At 29.7% G+C, this 21,882-nt stretch overlaps 1 protein-coding gene across 1 annotated transcript in view; it reads left to right on the forward strand.

Annotated features, from left to right (window-relative positions):
* TECRL (trans-2,3-enoyl-CoA reductase like) overlaps positions 1 to 21,882 on the forward strand; it is a 111,017-nt gene that overhangs the window by 25,486 nt on the left and 63,649 nt on the right. Inside the window, exon 2 of the mRNA XM_024132020.2 lies at positions 7,893 to 7,944. Within this exon, the coding sequence (XP_023987788.1) occupies positions 7,893 to 7,944 (52 nt within the window). The remainder of the gene's footprint in view (positions 1 to 7,892; positions 7,945 to 21,882) is intronic.

Here is a 21,882-nt window from a genome sequence, read left to right on the forward strand (position 1 = left end):
AGTGTCTTATAGTTTTCTGCAAACAGGTCTTTTGTCTCCCTAGGTAGATTTATTCCTTGGTATTTTATTCTTTTTGTTGCAATGGTAAATGGGAGTGTTTCCTTAATTTCTCTTTCAGATTTTTCATCATTAGTGTATAGGAATGAAAGAGATTTCTGTGCATTAATTTTGTATCAAGCAACTTTACCAAATTCATTGATTAGCTCTAGTAGGTTTCTGGTGACATCTTTAGAATTCTCTATGTATAGTATCATGTCATCCAGAAACAAGAAAGGACACTACCTAATGATCAAGGGATCTATCCAAGAAGAAGATATAACAATTATAAATATATATGCACCCATCATAGGAGCACCTCAATACATAAGACAACTATTAACAGCTATAAAAGAGGAAATCAACAGTAACACAATAATAGTGATGGACTTTAACACGTCACTTACACCAATGGACAAATCATCCAGACAGAAAATTAATAAGGAATCACAAGCTTTAAATGACAAAATAGACCAGATAGATTTAATTGATATTTATAGGACATTCCACCCAAAGAGAGCAGATTACACTTTCTTCTCAAGTGCACATGGAACATTTTCCAGGATCCCTTACATCCTGGGTCACAAATCAAACCTTGCTAAATGTAAGAAAATTGAAATCATATCAAGCACCCTTTCTGACCACAACGTTATGAGATTAGAAACCAATTACAGGGGAAAAAACATAAAAAACACAAAAACGTGGAGGCTGAACAATACATTACTAAATAACCAAGAGATCACTGAAGAAATCAAAGAGGAAATCATAAAATACTTAGAGACAAATTACAATGAAAACACGATGATCCAAAACCTATGGGATGCAGCAAAAGCAGTTCTAACCGGGAAGTTTATAGCTATACAAGCCTACCTCAAAAACAAGAAAAATCTCAAATAAACAATCTAAACTTACACCTAAAGGAACTAGAGAAAGAAGAACAAACAAAACCCAAAGTTAGTAGACGGAAAGAAATCATAAAGATCACAGCTGAAATAAATGAAATAGAAACAAAGAAAACAGTAGGAAAGATCAATAAAACTAAAAGCTGGTTCTTTGAGAAGATAAACAAAATTGATAAACCATTAGCCAGACTCATCAAGATTCTTAGAAAGGTATAACCTTCCAAGACTGAACCAGGAAGAAATAGAAAATATGAACAGACCAATCACAAGTAATGAAATTGAAGCTGTGATTAAAAATCTTCCAACAAACAAAAGTCCAGGACCAGATGACTTCACAGGCAAATTCTATCAAACCCTTTGAGAAGGGCTAACACCCATTCCTCTCAAACTCTTCCAAAAAATTGCAGAAGGAGGAACTCTCCCAAACTCATTCAATGAGGCCACCATCACCCTGATACCAAAACCAAACAAAGGTACTACAAAAAAAAAAATTATAGACCAATATCACTGATGAATATAGATGCAAAAATCCTCAACAAAATACTAGCATACAGAATCCAACAACCATGAAAAGGATCATACACCATGACCATGATCAAGTGGGATTTATCCCAGGGATGCAAGGATTCTTCAGTGTACACAACTCAATCAATGTGATACACCATATTAAGAAATTGAAGAATAAAAACCATATGATCATCTCAATAGATGCAGAAAAAGCTTTTGACAAAATTCAACACCAATTTATGATAAAAACTCTCCAGAAAGTGGGCATAGAGGGAACCTACCTCAACATAATCAAAATTCAACACCAATTTATGATAAAAACTCTCCAGAAAGTGGGCATAGAGGGAAACTACGTCAACATAATAAAGGCTATATACAACAAACCCACAGCAAACATCATTCTCAATGGTGAAAAACTGAAAGCATTTCCTCTAAGATCAGAAGCAAGACAAGGATGTCCACTCTTGCCACTATAATTTAACATAATTTTGGAAGTCCTAGTCATGGCAATCAGAGATGAAAAAGAAATAAAAGGAATACAATTGGAAGAGAAAAAGTAAAACTGATCATAGTGTTTTTAACAGATTGTTTTCTTAATGATTCCTTATTAGTTTGCCCATAGGTAATACTATTTTATTTGAAATAGCCCTTCAGTATTTATACAGAAACCACTTCATTTAAATAGGATTTCAGCTTCCTTATTTCAGTAATATCATGTTAAGTCTAAACTTTCCTGAATGCAAGGATTATTTTCTTGACCTCACAAACCTGCAATAGGAAAGCATAATCAAAGTCATCTAAGAAGTAACCATACACATTAATTTCACCAGGTTTATTTTATTCTTAAATATATGCTTTTAATTCTGTGGTCTTCATGATCCTCTCTAGTCCTAAAATATTCTCACCTAGTTTATAAATCATACATCCTAAAAAATATTCCAGAAAGACTATTCACCATGGAAAATTGTGTGTTCTATAAAACCAGAATTATTTTCTACTTTAATAAAACATATTTCTTGTTTTTCTTTATTTTGATAGGGTATCAAACTCTAGTTGCAATGTTAAATTTTCTTTCATATTTTCCATATGTTAGAATTTCAAATTATAAGACAGAAAACAAGTGTATATAAACAACCATTTATTCAATACATAATATATAAAGACTACCATTTTCATATTGAATAGAAATGAAATGGCTTTGCAATAAATACTATAAATAAATATTCTAATCACTAAAGGACATTTAATTTTATTGAATGATTATAAAAATTAAATATTAGTTTTAGAGTGGTACTGAGATTTTATTTATATCTGCAATGTTGAAATAATATAATAACTATACAAAAATTATATATATAAAATCAGATATTCAGTCATATTTTTCACCATATTTTCCCTCTACTCATATTTATAATATTTATATGATAAATATGTATATGTAATAAGAAAATAAATAATATCTAGGCTATACTCCTAAATAAAATTTATATTTACACATAATTTACTGGGGAGTAAAATATTTATTTCAAAGCTTATTATTCAAGCTAGTGGGAAGCAGCTGCATAGCACAGGGAGATCAGCTCGGTGCTTTGTGACAACCTAGAGGGGTGGGATAGGGAGGGTGGGAAGGAGATGCAAGAGGGAAAGGATATGGGGATATATGTATACATATAGCTGATTCACTTTGCTATACAGAAGAAACTAACACAACATTGTAAAGCAACTATACTCCAATAAAGATGTTTTAAAAATTAATTAAATAAATAAAATCAATATCATCAGGGTAATGTTATATTAAAACAATGTGCAAATAGATTTTTTCCAGTTATGAAACTTGAGGATAATAATAAAGGGTCTTTTTTAAAAAAAAACATATTATTTCAGAAGAATATATTTTTGAAAATTTCTATGGTGAAAATTTTAAAGAATTTATTAATGTTTATTTTCTTTTTGAATTAAAAATTAATTGACCAAATGCGTTATTGCAACATATAAAGAATCATTTGTTATGATACTAAAAATTGAAAAATATGTATATATACGTACATATATTATTTTGACATAACAAAAACTCATTTTAAATAATCCAGTGTAGTATGTAAAGAAATAAAATTGATAGGCTAAAAAACAATTATCGAATTTCTTAAATAGGAAATGAAATCCAGTTAAATTTAAAACATTTAAATCTTATTAAAACTGATATTTCTGCATATCTATAGTATCATGTCAATTTATTTCACAGCAAAAATTCTTGATATTCTACAAAATACCAAACGTTCTGAATTTATAAGAATGTTTTCATATAGATTGCTTATTTGTCTTGGTTACAATCTGAAGGTTATTCACTAGTAAAATAATATATTTTTACTCAGAAAACTTCCTGTCCATTCTGAGTAATGTATATACAACTATATATTCTATGTGTCTTTTTGTTTCATGTATACTATATATTTTCTCTGTGTCTTTAGTAAACACATTTTTTTACAAAGTTCATTAACAATTTTTGGTTTGCACTTTGCAATTACTCTGTCAAACAGATTTCAAGTTGTTATTTTTCCTTACCATAATAATGTTCATTTCTCTAAGCAGGATAAACAGTATTCTGGAGAAATCTGTTCATTTTAAGGAGTTCCTGAGAAAGTGGCTAAAATATAGTTTTAAAAATTAGTAATAGTGCAAAAAAAAAGTTTTTTGTGAAATAATGCAGTATCTTCACAGGGGGCAAATTCAAGCAAATCCTAAATTTCACTTGAATGTGAAAAGCTTTTTCTAAGTCCATCAACTTAAGTGTTGAATAAAGTAATGATGACCCAAAATTCAACTATGATCAGTTGAAATTCAGAGGTAAATTTCTGTTTCTAATAAAGGGTCTTTTTTAAAAAAAAACATATTATTTCAGAAGAATATATTTTTGAAAATTTCTATGGTGAAAATTTTAAAGAATTTATTAATGTTTATTTTCTTTTTGAATTAAAAATTAATTGACCAAATGCGTTATTGCAACATATAAAGAATCATTTGTTATGATACTAAAAATTGAAAAATATGTATATATACGTACATATATTATTTTGACATAACAAAAACTCATTTTAAATAATCCAGTGTAGTATGTAAAGAAATAAAATTGATAGGCTAAAAAACAATTATCGAATTTCTTAAATAGGAAATGAAATCCAGTTAAATTTAAAACATTTAAATCTTATTAAAACTGATATTTCTGCATATCTATAGTATCATGTCAATTTATTTCACAGCAAAAATTCTTGATATTCTACAAAATACCAAACGTTCTGAATTTATAAGAATGTTTTCATATAGATTGCTTATTTGTCTTGGTTACAATCTGAAGGTTATTCACTAGTAAAATAATATATTTTTACTCAGAAAACTTCCTGTCCATTCTGAGTAATGTATATACAACTATATATTCTATGTGTCTTTTTGTTTCATGTATACTATATATTTTCTCTGTGTCTTTAGTAAACACATTTTTTTACAAAGTTCATTAACAATTTTTGGTTTGCACTTTGCAATTACTCTGTCAAACAGATTTCAAGTTGTTATTTTTCCTTACCATAATAATGTTCATTTCTCTAAGCAGGATAAACAGTATTCTGGAGAAATCTGTTCATTTTAAGGAGTTCCTGAGAAAGTGGCTAAAATATAGTTTTAAAAATTAGTAATAGTGCAAAAAAAAAGTTTTTTGTGAAATAATGCAGTATCTTCACAGGGGGCAAATTCAAGCAAATCCTAAATTTCACTTGAATGTGAAAAGCTTTTTCTAAGTCCATCAACTTAAGTGTTGAATAAAGTAATGATGACCCAAAATTCAACTATGATCAGTTGAAATTCAGAGGTAAATTTCTGTTTCAAACATCATTTACCTTGTGTACTTAACATTTTAAGATTAATTTCCTCTAATTAGAAGGAAACATTAATGAACAGAATTTCAGGATTTCAGATGACAGAATATGTATTTCTTCCATCTGCACAATTAATGGTGATTTATAGAAGTGAATACATTATTGTAATGATAGTTTGTCCTTTTTAAGAGGTAAAACTGGCTAAAAAGTAGAAGTTATTACGAATAAACTTCCTGATGAAGCTACAGAGTCATCAATTTAGTAATCAGAAAGTCCTATATGCTCTGTTAATTATCATCTTTTCCTTTCTTTGTGTTCTGAGTACAGCTAAAGTACTGAAAGAGTTGATCAAGCATAATCTTGTGGCTAATTGAGCAACACTGTCTGAATCATTTAATGGTTAATTATATTATTTTCTGCTGTATTTGTCTAAAATTGCTCCAGAAAGGTCAGTTCTCAAAGATTTATGCAAAATCAACATTTTAACAAGTGAAAGTCCAATGTAATTTTAAAAAATAAAAAATAAATTTAAAACTTTGTGAGAAAGCTTTTAATAACAGCCCACTTCCCACATGTAGGTATTTTCAGGAGAACTTAGTCTTGAAAGTTTGTAAATTCAGAAAAAAATATGCATATGTAAATTAGAAGATTGTCATTTAATGTATGCTGGTTTGGGGAAAAAGCATACAGCTTTTCCATAGTAATCTACTTGTGAAACATTTCATGTCAGATCAAGGAACTTCTGTTTTCATGTGACTTTGCATTCACAGCTTTATTTTTGACTTCAACAAAAGTGACTTAACACTTCCTTATATGCTATATGGTGTGCTACATGTTGAAACACAAACTGCAATACACCAAATCATTGATTTCAAGAACCTGATAGATTGTTGGAACCGCCAGCGCATAAGCACAAGATTATGTGCCCTCATAAAGCGGAAGCTGAGCATATAGCAAATCCTAACAGGGGAGTTGTTAATCATGAAAATTATTATTTTTTTAAAATTAAATGGCTCTTAAAAAGACTGATGGACTGGTATTTGTTACTCTAGAGATAGCACGTGGATTTTAGGCATCCCTGTCAGAGGACACAACATATAATAGTGCTTCGTGATTAAGTAACAGTGAGATAAAGGAATGAACATTGTTAAAACAAATCATCCCTTTTTAAAAATATAATTCAAATATCAAATGCAATAATCAAAATTAAAATGAAATATGACATGTTCAAGCAAATAAATATATATTACCCTCTCTAAAAACTTTTTCAAATATTTCCTAACATCTTCCAGAAAAGGAGTGTTACGAACAATTTAAAATTTCATAGTAACAGAATCATTTAGGGTTCTTTTGTTATTTAAAGCATAACATAAATGGAAATTAATATCATTTTTCAGTGCCCAAATCTTAGAACTTTCTTGTTAGTAAACTATATACATAGAAAAAATAAAAAAAAAAATTCTGAATGGTATATCACACACTTGGTTATGGGAGGGAGTGGAATATAGTAAAAGAAATGTATTCATCATCATGCTTTTGAAATATAATACAATATTAAATATAATATAATAATGTTAATAAGAACTTCCTGGAGTATTATTATGTGGCATCCCTTTATGCACTTTTTTTTAATTTTGTCCTCCAAAATAGCCATAAGAAGATTTTTAGTGTAGCAAAAAATAAAATAATGTATGCAATATTCTATACATGTTTAGAGAAAGGAAATAAATTTGACTTGCATGATCATGAAAATGTCTTTGATGTAGACTTTGAAGGATTGTTGGGTTTTTCATAAGCCAGTGAAAAATCAGAGGCAGAGGGGAATTTCAGTTTGCAAGTTTGATATGAACAAAATCAGAAAGTCAAAAAGTACTGTGATGGCTTGAGGTGTTTGGATAAAACTCTTATTCTCATGAATTTTCCTATTTAGATGAAGAAACATTTTTCCCTTATTCACTTTTCTAACATGAGAAAGAGGTAATTTTAGTAGATTAGGATCAAATAACAATAATATACTTAAAGATTCCAAAAAAATGTATCTAACAGATTTTTGATGGACCTATTATATTTTTGGATGGAAGTTTTAAAAACATAACTAACTACAGGGCTTAGATAGGATACATATTTTTTTCTTATAATATTTTGAAGTAAACATTTCCCTCTTTTGTCCATGTAAATCAATTTTATATCCCTGGCCTCCTCTGATAAACTCTTTTACTATATATTTTTTCTCTTTTTGCATTTACTCATACTTTTAATTAATAGTCTCATCAATTTGGAAACCAGAAATTTAATATTATGGGCAGAGAAAATTCAAAAATATATTTTGAGATAAAAATTTGGATGAACTCACATAATTACACTATTATTATTCTATACAAATATAAAACTTTGGAAAAAGCTATATTGATGAAAATTTTCAAGGTTGTCAAAGCAGTAGTGCCTAAAGAGCTAAACAAAACAAGCTGGCTATTTTGCACTTATTTTATATTTTGAATATATTAAATTATGTTTTCTTCTTAAACAAATATGTAGCAAACAAATGAACACTTTTTCCTTATAATTCTATTTTATTTTTCAGATGACACAAAAATCTACTATTCATGACGTGAAACAAAAATTTCACAAAGCATGTAAGTTTTATATACAATTTTGAATTTATATTACAGTCTTTTTTCTCAAATTGGTTAAGATTTACCTGTAAGAATAAGTTCAATATTACGATGGAAAGAGTGTGTGGAAATCATATTTTTACATGGAACTCAGAAATAATACTATGCTAAATACTTCTTCATTGTGAACATTTTCATATCTAACTTTCTAATTCACATTTTAATCTTCAACACTCTTTCAGTTTTTATTTGAACTTTTCTCATACTAACAAGAAACTTCCTATATGTGAAAGGCATTAATCAATACAAGATATTTCTTTACATTTAAGCAAATATAGAGCAAAATTTTTACTTCAGTATTTATACTGGTCAAATATCTTCCACATAGGAATTCTTTAAACAATGCATTTAAATTGTTATTTAATTTTATTAATAGCTAAATTTAAGAGAGCTCATTAAGAGGTCTCCTATTACTATTTATCGGGAAATATTTATATGAGATTTCTTTAATTTTTATTTTTACAACTTTTCAATTAGTTTAGCTATAATTGTTAACATAGTGATAATGTCTGTAATTATTAGGTAACAATTTTTAAGAAACAATTTTTAGAGCGGTTTTAGATTCACAGAAAAATTATGCATAAAATACAGAGTTCCCATATACACCTGCCCCACAGGGGTACAGCATTCTCCACCACAAACATACAGAGTCGTACATTTTTACACCCCTCAAACCTACATTGACATATCATTATTACCCAAAGTCCACAGTTTACGTTAGGATTCATTTTTGGTGTTGTACATTCTGTGGATTTTGCTAAGGAGCATTTTCAATACTTTTGGATTTAGTTGAACAACATTTCTTTTCTGAAAATAGTTAAAGCTCACAATTTAATACATCAAATTGTTTAACAATACTTGAGAGTAAAATGGTAGAACTGTTTTACTATTTTCATTATTTTCTTTCAGGAAAAATGTAGACTATTTACTGAATACTTTTTGTGTATATGACATTATGCTAGGCATAATGAATAATCAAATGAAGATAGAAGACATCTTATTAGCCTTCAAAAAATTGCTCAAGAAGATTATATATATATATATATATATATAAAGAATATAAAAATAAAACCCAAGTAGTCAATGTATATAAAATTTATAAATATTTGGGGAAAGCTCTATTTAGAATTTTTAATAGGAACATAAAACAGATACAGGATGAAATAGAATTATTTGAAATATGCTTAGCCAGTTTAAAATTCTTGAGGCAGGTGAGTTCTGATATTTTGCCATAAAGACATGTAGGATTTGGATATGCAGAAGAGAACCAGAAATGCATTATAGTAGAGAAAAAAGAATAAAACAAGAGAAGTGCAGAGATCTCTTGTGGATTAATTCTCTAATTTTTAGCTTGGTAATTAAATTCTCTGTATATTTATACCAATATTTTCTATATTATTGAAAACTCAAAATTTGTATCTTAGTACATAATATATGTGAAAGATGTTACCCTGGTTATTTCCACAAGTATTTCCAGTTTATTTACATTCTAAATGCATTTGTTTTGTTAAGCTAGTAATTGAATCTCCATCCTTTGAAAGACTTAGTAATTTTATCTAATAAAGTGGTTTCAGAAAGTTTAGATTGTAATAATAAGTGCGAAGACATTTGAAAAAGACTTTTTTACCATAAAGCAGAAAGATACAACAAAATTATTTCATTTAAGTTAATAATGACAATGTAAGAATATATTATTTCTATCACTGTCTGGAAACAACGAAGTTAATCAAAAGCTAATATATGTTTAGAAAGAATGTGCAGTCACCTTGATGTGTGATATTATGACTATTTTTATGTTAGTTTGTATCTACATATAGACATAATTATACGGTGACTTAAAATTTTAGAGCCAGTTCTACATTTATGTGGTCTAGAGCCTTTTCTAGTAATTAAGAAAGTGAGGTGTAGTAGCTTGTGAAAAATCCTAGTAACATCCAGTTTCAGAACTGGACAGTTGAAAATATGACGATAATATGGTTAGTTTTAATACCTGTATCAAGATTTAAGGATTTCTTGACCCCTATTATTTTATTCACTTTTTGAAGCACAATTCTAAACTTTATCAGCTTTAAATAAATTGTAACTTTTTCTACTTTTTCAAAATTACCTTTACTTTAAAAGTATACCCATCACTTAAAGAAAAATAATATTCAGAAGATCTTGTATTTATTATAGTGTATTTCAAAAACGTATTGGTCTTCAGGTTTTACAAAGTACAGAAACACAAAAACATTTTTTTCTGTATCACATTACAGAGAAATATCTAGAAGTGAATTAAATTGGACATTATGCTTAATACATTTGCCAAATGGTGAAAGGAAATAAAAAAATATTGCTAAATCTAACAATGTGACTGTATATATAATGGTAAAAAAATTATGTGCTGATTGCCTTAATATTTCATGTTTTTAGCATATTTTAAGATTGACCAATATTGAATACTTTATTCAAATTCATAAATTATTTTAATAAAAAAAATTATATATGTAGTTTTATATCTACAGTTGTTTTATAACTACAGTTTTGTAACAGTAAGGTTTTTACAGTTACTTCTTTACTTTTTGACACCAAATCATTTTTTATTAAGATGTTTGGATGATGTTTATTTTTAGGCCCTGGAGTTATAATAGGAATTGTTAATCTTGTAAAGAAAAAAAAAATATATATATATATATATATAAAACTCTTATCAGAAGACTAGGTTTCCTGAGGGGAAAATTCTCCCTACATGTCATTTATCTCTATCCTTTCTTCTCTTAGGTGTTCTGACTGAACTTGATTTCTTGTCTTCCTCCTATTTCTCTGACTTGTGTCAGTGTAACATTTTTCTTAGCTCTATTTTAGAACTTTCTTTACTGTGATTTTTCTTGTCCTATAAAATGACTATCTTACGCTCTTCCAAGGCTCATAATTTTTCAGTTCTGTTTTGTTATGAGTCATATTTTAGATTACCTTGGTGACACCATAACAATTGGACTGGTGAAGAGGTAGAAAGGGGAGGAAACTACAGCCATAATATTAGCTGTTAAGGCAAAAGGGAAAGAGCAATGGTTTTCATGAAAAAGAGATACCTATAAAATTATAAATTATATATATGCATACACACACAAATATACACTTTTGCCTATTTCTCCTCTTCTTATTTCATGTACCAAAATGGTAAAAAGCCCTCAGCTGCAAATCCTCCACTAGTCTTTCTTTATCTCCATCTATTTATTCATTAACACTTGTAATTATCATTCTTGTTTGTATCTTGAAGTCTCTCCTGGAGAGCTTCAGTGATTTTCATACTCATGTCTCTATACACCACACTCTAGTCATTCTCATCTTCTCACAAAGGTCTCACAGAAGAATTAAGCCTTGCTTTAAAAACTGAGATGAAAAATAAAGAATTATACAAGTCCAGGTGACACTCTGCCTAAAACTATGTGAATCTTTTTTAAGATTTCAAGAGACTTAAAAAAAAATTCCTGTATGTATATTATAACATATGCTAGTTGAGTAGAATTATCCTATTTCATGTTACTCAATTCAACACCTATTCCATATATTCTTTATTCCAAAAGTAATTTATTCCTCCCTTGGGATACAATATAACTTTAATAGAATAATAATCATTACTAATTTTGGAAAATAATAGAACTCACAAAGAGCCACAACCGTGTATTTATTTATTTATTTATTTATTTCAAATTCACTATATGTTTATTAAGAAAGTAACTACAAAGATTACTTTTATTTTAAAGTTGTAACATATTTTAGCTTTGTTTCTTTTTTTGGAATTTTTGAATTTTATTTATTTTTTTATACAGCAAGTTTTTATTAATAATCTATTTTATACATATTAGTGTATATATGTCAATCCCAATCTCTCAGTTCATCATACCACACCCACCACCCCCACCACCGCTTTCCCCCCTTGGTGTCGATACGTTTGTTCTCTACATCTGTGTCTCAATTTCTGCCCTGCAAACCAGTTCATCTGTACCATTTTTCTAGGTTCCACATATATGCATTAATATACGATATTTGTTTTTCTCTTTCTGACTTACTTCACTCTGTATGACAGTCTCTAGATTCATCCACGTCTCTACAAATGACCCAATTTTGTTCCTTTTTATGGCTGAGTAATATTCCATTGTATATATGTACCACATCTTCTTTATCCATTTGTCTGTCGATAGGCATTTAGGTTGCTTCCATGACCTGGCTATTATAAATAGTGCTGCAATGAACATTGGGGTGCACATGTCTTTTTGAAATATGGTATTTATTAATTTAAATCTGTAATGATGTACTCTATTTTGTGGATTTAATTAATTAACAATCAAAATGTTTGTCAGAATAACAAATAAATTCCAGTAAACAAATTCTTCCTGAATGTTACAAGTTATTTTGTTATGCGTTATCATATTCAAAATTATTTAAATTCCTACAGTCTATATCTCCATAGAAGAGGGATGAATGTGCTAGTTGGCAATGATAAAATTATTATTTTATTTTAAAAAAACTAATTTAAAGAATTCTCAAAGCAAAGGTCTAGTGAATATATGCTTTCGGAACTGTGTCCTTGTTGAAAACCAAGGAATCTCTAACAGAACTTGGAAAAATGCCATTGCTGTACAAAAGTTTATAGAGGTAGTTTTCATATAAATTTTTTTAAAACAACTTTTCTTCTAATTTTTTAAAACGGCTATAGATTTTGTAGTTCAAATGGTTTGCAATCACAAGATAAGTTGCCCCAAAAAGCATTCCAATATCATGCAGAATATCTAAAAAGAAAGTAGCCACCAAGCAGTTATTATGAATGTCCACTTTTATGATTGTTTAGTGGAGGTAAATACCCTCATTATATAACTAAAACCATAGTTTTAAAAGTGGTTGAGATATAAATTCCAATGAATATTTCAAGAATATTGAATGAGATTCAATATTTTTGCAGTAACAAATCATATAACATTTACTAAATAACTTCAAAGTTATATCAAAACATATTTTCAAAGTTGATATCAAAGCTTATACATAATTGACAAAACTAACTGTATAAGATTCTGACTCATGTAAGCATATGTACCAAACACTTGATGAATTGTTTCTAGATAATTCACCATAAATATTTTGGATCCTTATTTGAAACAAAGTTTTATTACTTTTTATTTAGAAATTTTTAAGTAGTAAATGCTTTTTAGTGTTTCTAGCTCATATTTCATATCAATAATATTAGGATGCTGTGATATTGTGATTTATAATAAAAATATATATATATATTTGGTCTTCGTCCCCTTTTTCTGGCACAGATCTCCAAAAAAATCCTTGGAATTTCCTAAGTGATAACAGCAGTAAAGGTGTTTTTTGTCATGTTAATTAGGTGAATTTTGGACCACACCAAAAAATGGGGGCTGATTGTCAAGCTATAAGAGAGTTGGAACTTTCAGAGGGGCTGGAAATTGAATCAATTGTCAATGGACTGTGATTTACTCAATCATGTCCATGTAATGAAGCTTCCATAAAAACCCCAAAGGATGGGGTTCAGAGAGGTTGGTGAACAGGTGGAGATTTGGAGAGGGAGCCTGGACACTCTGTGATTTTTCCCCACAGCTTGCCTTTGCATCTCTTCCATCTGGCTGTTTCTGAGTTATATCCTTTTATAAGAAACCCATTATATAGTTAAGTACAATGTTTCTCTGAGTTCTGTGAGCTGCACTAGCAAATTAATTGAGCCCAAGGAGGGGGTCATGAGAACTTCTGAAGCCTCTGAAGTTGGTCAGAAGCACAGCTTATAACCTGGACTTGCAACTGGCATCTGAAGTGCTGGGGGAGGGGTAGGGCAGTTTTGTAGGATTGAACATTTAACCTGTGGAACCTGATGCCATCTCCAGGTAGATAGCATTAGAATTGAATCAAATTGTAGGATACCACGTTGGTGTCCTGAGCATTGTTTGTTGGTGTAGGGGGGAACTCTACCTTACCAAACACTTGTTGCAGTTGGGTGCAGAACCCAAAATAGATGTTTAAAAATTAAATAAAGAAAACTATCAGAAATAATACCAGCATGAAATTAGAATAGCAATCTATGGAATTTTTCTATTCACAGAGTTTATATGGATTAGCAACATATTTGTCAAAATTGATAAACACTTGTATAAGCAAATTGGAGGAAAGCATGAAGAAGGAAAAGGAAAGCTCTTTTCTTGTGACATTTGTCTTGTGGTTTATAATTCTAGCCAACATCAAAGTTCAACACTTGCTATGAAATACTATGCCTTATAGTATCTTTGCATGCCAAGCTCTAGCTACCCTGCATTAACATTTATAATAATAAAAATAAATATAGTTAGCTTTTATCAAATACTCATTTTGTGACATGAATCCTCTAAGATATTCCCATGTAGCAAATTTTAAAAAATATTCACAACACCTCTATGATCATCTAATAGTATTATAATTTTCATTTTACAGATAAAAGTCTTTAAAAGATTTAAAGACTTGGACCTTGCCCAAGGTCATATAGCTAAGTGGCTGAGCTGGAATTTAAACTCAGGGACTATGACTCTATACCCTGTACCCTAACTTTATTAGGTAACTTGCCCAAGGTCATATAGCTAAGTGGCTGAGCTGGAATTTAAACTCAGGGACTATGACTCTATACCCTGTACCCTAACCACTAACCTCCATTGCCTCTGCTTTACTGAGACATATATTTGTTAATTTCTTCAGGCAGAAATCCAAACAATACCTATTTATTTTACATGGGAAAGGCTATTGTTAATCCTCATTGGCAAGTAGGGAACTAGGTAGAAAGTTAGTTTTAGAAATTATGTAATAAATAATAGTGCTATCAGTCTAAGCATAGTTATCAATTTGTTACAATAACTGAAATCCCTGTCTAATGTCATATGGCACCATAAGACCAACTATTAAATTAAAAATTCCTATTAATATGAATAAAAGGAAAGAATGCAAATATGGCTTAAAATTGCTAAAGGAATTTTCTACTGTGAAACTAATCTAAGAATTAGTAGTATATAAACTGAGGTAAAAAAAAAAGAACTACAATCAGCTGACGTGTAATTTGTACACTGACTGTAAGTCATAAAATTCATTTCTGAAAGAAAAATCATTTGCCCATGACTTGCATGGTATCTATTTGTTGACAACATCATAAGAAGTTTCAATGATATTTGTAATCTATTGGACCACTTGTCTCTGCAGCTGTCAAAAAGAGCTCTGGGAAAACAAGCAAGAGAAGGAACAATGGAATTAGCAGTCCAGTTGTAGATTCAGCCACATGAAGGGATATATAATTGATTGTGATAGTATAAATGCATATACATCTTTGCCAAAAGGTCAGGGGGATATAAATAATGCTAAACTTTGAAAGGCTCAAGGAGAGTAACTCCAAACAAAGATAACACAGTAGAAGGATTTATCACATATAGGATAAAATAATGAGCATTCTCCAGGCAATCTGAAAGGAGCCTCCAGGACAAGGCTGTAGAATTCCCTGATCTCTCAACAAAAGAAGCTAGAAAAATGATAAATGCCACCAAAGAAAGAAGTGCCAGAATGCTTTTCTTAAAAAAGCCCTCTACTGCTAATTCAAGAAACAGCTAATATTCTTTCTCTAGTAGTTTCCTCAGCAAAAGGAATTATGAGCCTTGTCAATAATTTAGATGAAGAAATGCAGTAATTTTGCAGTTTATTTGTTCTTTGGTAACAGTCAAGGTTACATTTTGCGAAAGCTATGGTAATTAAGTGGCTATTTGCCTTCCAGAAATTTAATCACTAATAGGACCCTTTTACAAGTGGGCAGCAATATCACCAGTTTTTTCATATTACATGTAGATTTCAAGACTGAGATAAGTTAATAATACCTGTCAATGCTGATGTTCTGGTCTTTGAAGAAATGCTAACAAATGTATCACTGGACAAAGAGAAACTGGGTTATATGGGCCCCCGTAAACTGAAAATAACAAAAGATATCCATCAGTTAGCTGTATTCTTGATGACCTTCAGAAAAACAATATTTCAGGAAAAGAGAGTGAAATTTCATGAATCATATTTCACTCATTTTAAAATTTGACAGAATTTTCAAAATATCTCTTCTTCAGCATATTGTATGCTATTGTATTATTTACAATTTTATGCCACATACTTTTCTTTTTCTTCAGTTTTAGAGAAAGAATCATTATAATTTTGAAGCCAGTGTATATGGTAATTTACAAAATTTTATTTCACAGATGTTTTCTGTTTCCACATGATTACCTCACAACATAATAGTTTAAATTGTTTGTGTTTTTAATTTTATCCTTAAAAAACACTTTTTTTTGCTACTTGAGTAACAAAAGATAATTATTTAATTCAATTTAATTCATCAGATACTTATTAAGCAAGTTAAATAATCAGGAACTATGCTATACTACTAAAAAGGTGAATATTCATAGTCTAGCCATCAGGACTTTCTAGCATGCAGAAACATGCACGTGCGCACGCACACACACACACACACAAATTGAATAACCTTCTAATATTGATTAATACTGAATGTATTAGTTAGAAATTTCAAAAATTTTACCTTACATTAATGTTAATCAATATTATTGTTTATCCACAAATCCTCTCTTGATCCTCAAAAGTAGTTGACAGGATATTTCCACCTTTCTTTTTCTTAAGCAAATTTCAAAATAGTTCAACAACTTACAAGTTAATAAAGAGACATGTCAAATCTTTTTAAAAAAGTGATGCTAGATGAAGACGGCTTCCCTAATCTTGAAATTTCAGGAAAAATATAATTTGTTTGCTCTTAAGATTGACATATCGAGATAAAAAATAAAAGAACTAAATAATGTATAATCCATCAACATATTAAGAGCTGCAAACATACTGAAACAATATCTTGAGAAGAAACTATATTTCAGATCTATCTTATTATGCTATGTGATATGTACTGTAAGTCACAAAGTATAATAATATGTTGTTCAAAACATATTTTTATGATATGTTTTCTATTTTGAAAATCAACTAATGATGTAAAGAATAGTGCAATTTTGTTGTCTCTAAGTCTTCTTAACTGACTTACAGGCCCTTGCCATATGTACATCTCTTGAATTTCTTACTTTAGCCAGTGATTTCTTTGGGGTTTCAATCTACCACAGTAAAAACCACTGGCACATATTAATATCCCAGGTATTGAAAATGGACCTCTTCTCACTGTGGCTACTTTAAAATACTAGTCAAATTTACACTGCTATATTCTTAATGTCATTGGATACTCACATAAGTGTTGAGAATTCTGTTAATATATGTGACAGAATTGTGTGCAGAATCTTAGGCGATCAAACAGTTAAGGGATGGACATTCTGCCAGTCAAGGTTCAAGTAATAAAACTTTCATAACTAATAACAATTCGAAAAGCGCATGAGGTGTGATCTTGTGTAAATTGTTCTGTCTCTCATTATGATGCAGCATTTAAGCCTGTGTATTGCTTGCAGTGTCAGGGTTATTTTGATTCATCTTTCATGACATGCTAATATTTCCTGAGCCTGATATTATGAAATATTTTATTTTATAATCCCCAAGCACGAAAATGGTTGAGTTAGCAATATTTGATCTTGAGCAAGTACCTATATTATAGATGCACCAACTATTAGAAGAGTTAGTCTATAGACAGCAAATTATTGATTCCCAATTCATATTTGAATGTGAGACTATGTGAGAATATTTAAATTTCAAAGAGATCCTTTTTCTTTTCCTTCTTTTTCTAAACTTTTTTTTTGTTTTTGGCAACTACTGTTTCTGATTAAATTGTATTCATTAGCAGCATTATGGAAATAATGTATGATAAGTAATGTAAAAAAGCAAGGGAGCCTATTAAGACATAGCTTGAAGCAGCATTAGTCTTATCTCTTCCCTGAGATTTTCTTCCTTAAGGAAATGTTCCAAAAGACTGGGAATGCATCACAGTGGAATTCTATGTAAACAATCCAAAAACAACTACATGAGCTTTTAAAAAGTTTTATTAATAATGTTTCATTATTGTAAGAAAATGTCATAAAGTGGTTTATTTATTCATATACATTTTCTCATCTATCTAGTTGGTTAAAAACAATTTCATTTTCCACATTCCACAAAACAGGTCATATTCAAATAGTTACTCAGATCCTGTTATAAATCTCTTGAAAATATAAATAAACTCACTGTTAAATTTAGATGTGCTAAATTATAGGACAATATTCTCTATCATCTCAAAAGATAGTAGTGTGCCAATGTCTCATTTTCATGTATGATTTTTTTGCTTAATTTGTATATCCTCTGTTGGCAAAACAACAGATTCAATGAATAAGATTATTTTTGCAAGATAATAATAGCTTCACTTTTTGCTATAATAAAATGATGAATATACAAGATAAATTTCCAAAAATATGAAAATTTAAAAGAATAAAGCATTATCCACCTTTTATTAACATTTTCACTAATATGATGCTGATATCTCTGTCTATATACATAATTTCATGTATTTTACACATTGTTCTCTAATAGCTTTTTCTGTCAGCATATTTTCTAGATAAATTTTTGTGTAAATAGTTTATAATCTACATGGTCAATATTACTGGAGATATACTTTTGCTTGGATGAGCAACACACATTCTCTGGATACATACCTAACTGTTTCCATAGTAAAGCAATATTATGTTTGTATATTCAGAAATATTTATTGAATGTTGAAAAATATTTATGGAACATTTACCATGTACTATGCATTGATGTATTCATTATTCATTATGTATTTATGTTTGTGAACTTTAGTCATACTTGTAAGAATAATAAGCTCATTTGAAATCTTAATTTTGTATTGCAAAATTTACCCTCCTAATTTACAGACTCAAAACAATACTTCAGAATGTCTTCTTTCCCTTTTCTCAATTACCTGGATATTCACAGATATCAATTTTTAGTAATTAAGGATTGGAAAAACAATTTCATTTAGTATTAGATTCCATGTATTGGATCACTAGAGAAGTTTTTCATACTCTTGCTTGTGATTTTTTTTTTTTTTTTTTTTTTTTTTTTTTTTTTTGCGTTATTGTGATTTATATGTATTTTTTCTGGATATTGCCCATTCAAGGTCTTTACCTACATTTTTGTTTATTTAGATGTTTTTATTGTCTTAATAATATATGTCTTTATGAATTGGTGTACAGGCCACAGTCACTGTTTTTTATTTTCTTCTGGAAAAAAATAAATCTTATAAATCTAAATTTGCCAATTACATATTTCATATTTTCTGTTTTGTGTAGCTTAGAATTATTTTTTCATCCTCCAAACTTTAAAAATGTTATTGATGTTTTATTTTCACACTTGTAAGTTATGGTTTTGTTTTTTACATAAAATATTTTTGGTATCTGGAATATATCCTGGTATAAGGAATGGATATAGGATTCTCACCATTTCAACTGTCTTTGTCATTTTTAAAATTTTAGCTTCTACTCACATATTATTAATAAATTTATATCGCTATTTTCTCTCATATAGATATTTTATATATTTTCTTTTTAAAATATCTAAATCTTAGATATTTAAATCTTAGAGAATTAATTCTACTTTAAAAATGTTCCCATGGTCATTTATTTTGTATCATGATTTCTCTGTTCTTTCATTCATAATTCTCAGAAGATAACTTCTTGACATTCCTTTCATTATTTTTAGGGTTCTACAAATTTGAATTCTAAACATTTTCAGGGGCATAATGTTTTACAAAATTATCATCCCAATATTTATATAAATCAGTAATATTTAATTTTTAATAGTTACCAAATATCACCCTGAATAGCACTCTTATCTTTTCACCATATAGTTTATTTTATTTTTTAAATAAATTTATTTATTTTATTTATTTTTGGCTGCATTGGGTCTTCATTGCTGCGCACAGGCTTTCTCTAGTTGTGGCAAACAGGGGCCACTCTTTGCCGCGGTGCAGGGGCCTCTCATTGCGGTGGCTTCTCCTGTTGCGGAGCACAGGTTCTAGGAGCACGGGCTTCAGTAGCTGCAGCAAGCAGGCTCATCAGTTGTAGCTTGCGGGCTCCAGAGCACTGGCTCAGCAGTTGTGGTGAATGGGCTCAGTTGCTCTGCAGCATGTGGGATCTTCCAGGACCAGGGCTCGAACCAATGTCCCCTGCGTTGGCAGGCGGATTCTCAAACACTGCGCCACCAAGGAAGCCCTCACCATATATTTTAATGAGTACTAGTTCTCTCTTGAAATGAGTTAGAGTAAATTGTCAAATAAAGCCACAATGAAACAGCTTTTATTCATAGTATTATCTAAATGATTATAGGGTAGCATTATGCAGTATTATATAAGTATTCTGTGCATTTTAATATACAGAACTTAGGGGTGTGTGTGTGTGTGTGTGTGTGTGTGTATGATTAGATGTTAGGGCAAGGCATATCATCAATTGAACATATTGTTAAAATATTTACCTTTTCCACCATAGAGCTGGGAAAGTATAAAGATGTTCTAAAGTCTTTTCAGAAAATTATCAAATGCATTTGTATGAATTAAGCAATCTTTCCTGGCTAACTTATTTAGTATAGAGAAAAGATTTTCAGAAACCCAAAATAATGTATATATAATACAAATATATTATGATTAACACATTACTACTTGTTATATCTATATGTTCTTAACAAGAGAATATCTTAATTCCCTATTACAGTATCACTTGAGTCTAAAAGCCTATCTTGGTCGTTTCTGAGCTGTACCTAAATAACGTAGGAGAGTCAAAAGTAAAATGATTTAATCTAAAAAGAATATTTTAGACACACATATCTATAGTATAATTTGAGGTTGACTGTATGTTCATCAAGTAAAATTCCTATATTTTGTCATAATCCACAGTATATCATTCATCTAGTAAACTTGTAAAATTTAAGTCATTAAATTTTCTTTCACATAAAACTTCACCTTCTGTAAGATTCATGTTATTCTAGTTTACTACCTTTCATTTCTCTTGTTTTGTCCTTACCTACATAACCTTTCTCTATTTTCTTTGATGGCTCTAGAATCTGACTAAAATTTCACCTTCATTCAAAGTTCTGGCATTTCATTGAAAATTACATCTAAAATAATAACCATCCAGTATGCTAGTCCCAGAACTACTTGATTTTCTGCTATTTTCATTTCCACTCTGCTTTAGCTACTTACCCCCTTATCAATACCATGAGATTTGTCATTACTGAGAAGTTAATTTCAATATTTGCAACTCTGAACAAATCTCTTGACCATCTATTATTCTAAACATCTCGCTCTTTTGCTTCAGGACTTCCAGTTTCTGGAACTCAGGGAGATACATAGTCTCTAGAACACCACCTGTCTTTGGATTTATCATCTAGCTTAACACTGCTTTTTTTTTTTTTTTTTTTTTTTTTTTTTTTTTTTTTTTTTGGTACTTCATCTAAACTGCTCTCTTTCTGGTTGATTCATATCAAATTCTTAGCTCCACTGTGCAATCCTCTCTCCATATCCTTTAAATAAATGAGATTTGTTCCTTTAATCTCATTCTCCCTAGATCTTCAAATGCTTCCTCTTTATTCTTTTATCAAGAATATATGATGAAGCAAATGACAAAGGTTTAGTCTCCAAAATTTACAAGCAGCTCATGCAGCTCAATATCAAAAAAACAAACAACCCAATCCAAAAATGGGCCAGAGACCTAAATAGACATTTCTCCAAAGAAGACATGCAGATTGCCAACAAACACATGAAAGAATGCTCAACATCATTAATCATTAGAGAAATGCAAATCAAAACTACAATGAGATATCATCTCACACTGGTCAGAATGGCCATCATCAAAAAATCTAGAAACAATAAATGCTGGAGAGGGTGTGGAGAAAAGGGAA

This window comes from Physeter macrocephalus, chromosome 7 (assembly GCF_002837175.3).
Source record: "Physeter macrocephalus isolate SW-GA chromosome 7, ASM283717v5, whole genome shotgun sequence".
NCBI lineage: Eukaryota > Metazoa > Chordata > Mammalia > Artiodactyla > Physeteridae > Physeter > Physeter macrocephalus.